This window comes from Vanellus vanellus (assembly GCF_965231255.1).
Source record: "Vanellus vanellus genome assembly, chromosome: 24".
Taxonomy (NCBI): domain Eukaryota; kingdom Metazoa; phylum Chordata; class Aves; order Charadriiformes; family Charadriidae; genus Vanellus; species Vanellus vanellus.
In genome coordinates, this window is record NC_138929.1 from 124,518 (window position 1) to 130,334 (window position 5,817).

Genomic DNA, 5,817 nt, shown 5'->3' on the forward strand with positions numbered 1-5,817 from the left:
TAAAAATAAGAAGTCTGAAAAACCTTTGGAAAAGACAATAGCCAAAAATTCAAATATGGAGGTAGAAGCAGCTTTTAATTATAACATTGTTAGAAAAAACTGCAGAAAGATTTGTCAGGTTGCAATTCATCCTAGTCTTGTCAATAACCATTGTTGCCAGGCACAAAAATGAAACGCATATGAGAAGTTTTTACATAGAAGTTGTAGAATATTGTCACTAACCCACTCCCACACACCCATTTTATTTCACAGTGACAAAAGCTGAGATGAATGAGTTGTTGTCTGGCCCTTCCCACTTTGTCTAGTCATTGGCTGGCTTGGTTCTAAAAAGGATTTAAAAAAGGGGAATAATGTGCCTCTGCCTGGGATCTGAGACTGTCAGGGTACTGAAAAGCTAATCTGTGAGCTGCCACCATGCAGATCTCTTGGGCTGTGTGCTCTGTCTGTGTCTTAATACAAATTGCATTTCAATCTGTGGAAGGGTGGCAGATGTTTAAAAATGATGCTACCGAAATCATTCCTGAGATCACTGAAAATACAGAAACTCCGATGGAGCAGACTTTCAGCAACAACACAATGAACCAGGCAAAGCATGGAGGAAGACACATACAACAAGCTCCAGACCCTAACGGTAAGAAAAATAACATCATTATTACTGTTTTGGACCCTAACAGACAATTTGTAAAAGCATACTTGTTATCAAATATGTTTATTTATTAAAACCTTTAGGTGGGGACATAATGCTGTAAGTGACAAGGAGTTACATCTACTGTTGAAGAAGTATCAATGTAAACTTTAGATGGGATATACCGGAGTTTACTGATGAAAAATGTGGTATATCTATTGAACAATCCTTAGGTACTACAGTGTGCATTCCTATTCTGCCCAGCTGCTATCTGCAGACACAACTCCAACACATAAAACCTGTAGAAGACACTGCTTAAATTTCTCTGTGTTTTGTGCTTGCAAGCACTGTGAGGAAACATCACGAGTCATCTTTCTCCCTGTGATGTTAGGATGGGGCAATGGGTTAACGGTGGGGGTAATAATATAGATTCTTAATATTTAGAAAGAGTCACACTAGTGATGTCTAAGCTCATACAGCAAAAATGGCACATAAGGTTGCATTCAGCTAGATGAAAGTAGCGTGCTGCTCACTGTCTTTTGCCAACAGCCAGATTTTTCAGCCAGATTCCAGCAGCCAAAAAAGCTGTTACGAACAGTTAAAGCACTCCCAAGGGGAATTTATGCGCAAATTAATTGGAGGGGACTCTATTTTGCAGAGGTGTGCAATTTTGGGATCAGTTTGGCTACTTTAACAGCACTGACGTACTTCATACTGTCACTGCATTTGGCCAAATGTCTAATATTAGCAATGATGCAAAACAGAAGCTTTTTGAGGAAAGATGGAAGATGGGGACTTAGCACCAAACAGAGAAAGGTAGTTTTAAAGAAGTGTTCTACTGGCAAATAGGGTGAACTTGGACCTCCAAACTGACATATTTGGCTACCAAATGCAAATAGCAACACAAGTCAAACTTACAGTTTCTCCTACTGTGCATTGCAGATCAGAAGTAGCCTTCTTTTTCTGGGGACTACTGGAAGGGAATTGCATTTTTCTGCTGCAGCTGTCAGTTAAGATGTTTAAAACCACAGCGTTAACAATATTTTATAATAATAAAATAAAAAGTAATGTTTTTGAGAGTGCGACTTTGTAAGGGTCCTAAATTCCTAAAAGAGGCAGCACTCTGCTTCTCACAGGCAGCCCCACCAACCACCAGGTCAAGGCAGGTTGGTTTTGTTGTTACATCTGATAACTTTCATTTTTTATCCTCTTACTACTCTGACATCACCTGGGGGGGAATCTGTCCCAGTGATGTGTGCATATTTTTTGAAGTGGAAAGGAGATTTACTTAAGTAAGAGAGTGAAGGAGACTGGAGAGTTATTCAAGACATGCAATGGCCTTGCATAGTTATTTTAACATCTTCTAACACACGGAATCAAAATGATGGTCCAAAGTGGCCAGACCTTCCTGGGACACATGACATTGCACAAGACTATGAATAATTTTGCAGTATGTGGAACCTGTACACATACAGGACAGGACATATATGCACAGAAAATAAACCTATATAGCTGAGGCAAATGCCTTTAACTGTATCTGCCTATGTGCTACGGTGGTACAATACACCTGATTTAGAGCATTGTTTTTTACATAGACAAACATAATTTTCTTAAATGCTTAGGAAGCTTGGAAAGATTAGACTAAGTGCACATGGAGTTCAGTTGTCAGCATTTTTGTCACAGCTTTATGGCAAGGATCGTTTGATTTCAGTAATGCAGTCCTTAAAACTTTTAAAAAATGAAATCTTGCTAGCTGTACTTTGATAAATATAAATGTGAGCACTAAAAATCATGTTTCTGTACTTCACAGGAAAAACAAAAATTAAAATGTCTGTACAAATATTGTTCTATCACTAATGACTCAGGTCAGAATTCTCTTTTGATGTACTAAGGAGGGAACCACCTTGTGCACAGTAAGGAGAACGGGCATACCAGACACAGCCTTCTATTTGTAAACTGACCTTTGAGGATTTCCACCCCAAGTAGCTTTCCAGAGTTAAAACTATCTTTTTGACTAAGAGAATAACATTAACGTGTTTAGCTAGATGAAGTTCCTTGATAAATAACTTCAAAAATGAAATTTTGTGTCTTTCAAACAAGTCAGTTAGCTAAGCATGTCACTTGGCAAAAGAGATGCCTTCAGAAAAAGTCTGTTCCTACAATTGGAAAATTTTTCTGAATCCTTAATGCTAAAAAAGTCTTGTATTTCCTCATGTTTCATTTGCCTGTAACTGTCCATTGAGAAAAAGGGGGAAGAAACCCCACTGTAAGGTTCCTAATCAGCCAGAAGATGCTTTTAGCTGGTTGAAGGAAATTATATGGGACATGTGGGATTATCTCTATGATCACAGGGAGCAGTAAACTTGGAAAACCTAATGCCTGAAGAGTGGGAATTCCTTAGCACTGTTGTTACCTGCTAATTTTCCTAACCTGGAGCACATTATGCTAGTTAAAAATCACTTAAGGAACACTTTTTTTGTTGAAAAAGAATTTAAATCTGGAGTCAACCTCTGAAGTCAGTAGAGTTAAACTAGAGCAATGGGGGAAGGTTTTGCCCACAAGTAAATGAAGCCAGGAGAATCCCACCAAAATTCCCCATGAAGTAACTGCTGCTGCTGTAGTTACACTTCAGAAACTCCACCTGCACAACCCTGACATGGAGTTTACCTAGTGGCAAGAGAAGGATTTTTTCATCAATTTGTACATTGTTATTCGAGGGTCTCATAACTAGAGTAGCCAAATATTCAGAAGCTGCAGAAGTGAGTCTTTGGAGATACTCTTAAAATCTGCCATTCAGGTTGTCCAGCTTGTATGTAGCTTGGAGCTAGATACCTGCTACAGAAACAGAAAAGTGCTTTGTCAAGGATAGGGAAGAAAGTAGGCAGTAATTAAAGTGTTTCTTGTTTGCAGATGCTTCTGACTTCAGCTGCAGAGAAATGCGAACCACCCGCTATGTCACAGAGGGACCTTGCCGCAGCATCAAGCCTGTCAAGGAACTGGTCTGCTCTGGTCAGTGTGTCCCCTCACACCTCCTTCCCAACTCTATTGGTAGAGGGAAGTGGTGGCGTCAGAACACCCCGGATTATCGCTGCATTCCTGCTCACACTCGCACACAGCGCATCCAGATGGCTTGTCCTGAGGAAGAGACTCGGACTTACAAATTCCGAGCTGTCACGTCCTGCAAATGCAAGCGCTACACTCGCTACCACAACCAGTCAGAGCTGAAGGACTTTGGAAAGGAAACTGTCAGGCCGCAGAAGAACAAGAAGCCCCGTCTCTCCAGAGCCAGGAGCAGCAAATCTAACCAGCATGAGTTAGAAAACGCTTATTAGAAGGTGTCTCTGAGTGATACAGCCTAGCAGCTCTGGATATTTTACAAAACATCAAATGGCACTCACAGGCCACAGCATGACGTTCTGACTGCAGTAGGTTCCAATTCCTTCTGCTAAGCTGGGTCAAAGGCTCACATAGTCAAAAATCTGTCAGATTATAGCAGTTATGATCTGATAAGAGAATGAGATAAACCAAGCTGGAGGTAGCAACACCTAAATTCAGTCTGAGAGGAGAGGTACACCTTGGAGATTCACGTGAGGTCATGTGGCTTGTACAGTAGGAAGGCAGAGGAAAGTGAAGCTGTTATGGTGACAATCACACTTTGTTAGAAGTCATTCTACTCACTTTATGTGAAAAGAACACTGCGATCTCTTTCCCAGTTTTATAAGTGCCATGATGCAGGTAAAGCATGTGATTAGGGAAGCACCGGGAGAGTTACCACTCTCTGAAGGAGTTGTATTAAGTTAGTGATAGCAGGGATTTCAACAGTTACAGTGACTGAATTCAAATTGTTGGGAAATTAACATCCTCATGCCCCACTTGTTTCCTCTAAAACACAAAAATCAAATTATGACACTCATGTTCTCAAAAGTGTGACAAATCTATTTCATACTTTTAATTAAAAGACTGTAGGATCAACAGATTCAAAACTGAGATTTGACAACTGAAACCATATTTGTTTTAGGGACAATGATTTGTTTTAGGAATAATTAAACAAATTCTACTAAGCGGAGCAGATTCATTAAATGGATGCTCCTCTCAAACCAGATAACCTCACTGATGTTTGTCCTGTAAACAGCTAATGATGTGCATAATTTAACATAAAACATACTGATTATTCCTTATTTCCTAGAACACAATTGACATTAGTTTCAGCTTAGATGTCTCAATTTACATTTTCTATTCTGTAGAGTTTGGGTTATCTGCCACACACTTTGTAATGCTAAGCCAAGTTCTGGGAGTAAGGTGCTGCTTCTGCATTAAAAGTGAGCCTCTGCTAATTTTAGTGTCATGAATTCCTCTAGAAAAGTCTTTGGTATGTGCAACTTCGCTAAGTCTTTAGTTTGACAGCAACTTTCTTTTACTTAGCTTCTCAACATTCAGACTAATGTTTGTGTTTTTACATTAAAGAATATTATTAGAAAATGAATTGTCACATGCTGTATATATCCTGTAGAAGTGCTAACCCTAGTATCAGATGAACACAGTTTGGGATGAAGACAGTTCCTCACTGTTCTTATTTTCTATGTAGAGTTTATGCTGAAATCATATAAACTATGGAAATTTGTCATGGTGATAGATTTTGCAATTATTTTATGTGGGACCAGAACCTAGAGAGAAAAGGTATTGTTTCAGAGAGTGAATTACATATTTATTTTTTTCTCAGAAATTATTTATGCAATGTTTTTCCTTGTAGAGAACAAGAAGTAATACTGCTTTAAAAATACTAGTCTGTTATTTTTAATTTTAAATACATTGTTAATAAAGTAGAAACAATGATTAATTATAGGAAGACTCATTGATTTTCAGCTACAGTATAAAGATGATTTGCTGCAAAGCCAGTGAATTACAGAACAGTAAGGGTATTGACTCCAATTTCTGTGATGGAGAGTGTCAGGGTCCTTGATTCTCAATCAATGACCTACACTTCTCTAAAGAAATGCCATCCTGGAACTTCTTGCTCCAATGCACGACATTTATCATGAAAAAAAGTCTTCCTGGGCAGATGTGGAGCTCAGAACTATTTCAATATTCTGTTTCCCCAGGGGAAGAAAAAAACAGCCAATTTCAGTTTCCCTCCTACTCCCAGTGACATTTCCTGATTCATATGTTCACAGCCATGATAAAGCCACCAAAGA

The 5,817-nt window shown here is 38.9% G+C and overlaps 1 protein-coding gene across 1 annotated transcript; it reads left to right on the forward strand.

Moving 5' to 3' along the window:
- SOST (sclerostin) lies at nt 1-5,456 on the forward strand. The gene is made up of 2 exons (XM_082495119.1): nt 1-631; nt 3,536-5,456. Exons 1-2 carry the CDS (start codon nt 415-417, stop codon nt 3,955-3,957), a joined length of 639 nt encoding a protein of 212 aa, XP_082351245.1. The 5' UTR covers nt 1-414; the 3' UTR covers nt 3,958-5,456.
- Nucleotides 5,457-5,817: the final 361 nt, after the last annotated feature.

Excerpts from the sequence above, each read along its gene's own strand:
- SOST (XM_082495119.1), top strand. The coding sequence starts at position 415 with ATGCAGATCTCTTGGGCTGTGTGCTCTGTCTGTGTCTTAATACAAATT. Across the intron at positions 632-3,535 it reads ACAAGCTCCAGACCCTAACG|ATGCTTCTGACTTCAGCTGC; the intron begins GTAAGAAAAATA and ends TCTTGTTTGCAG.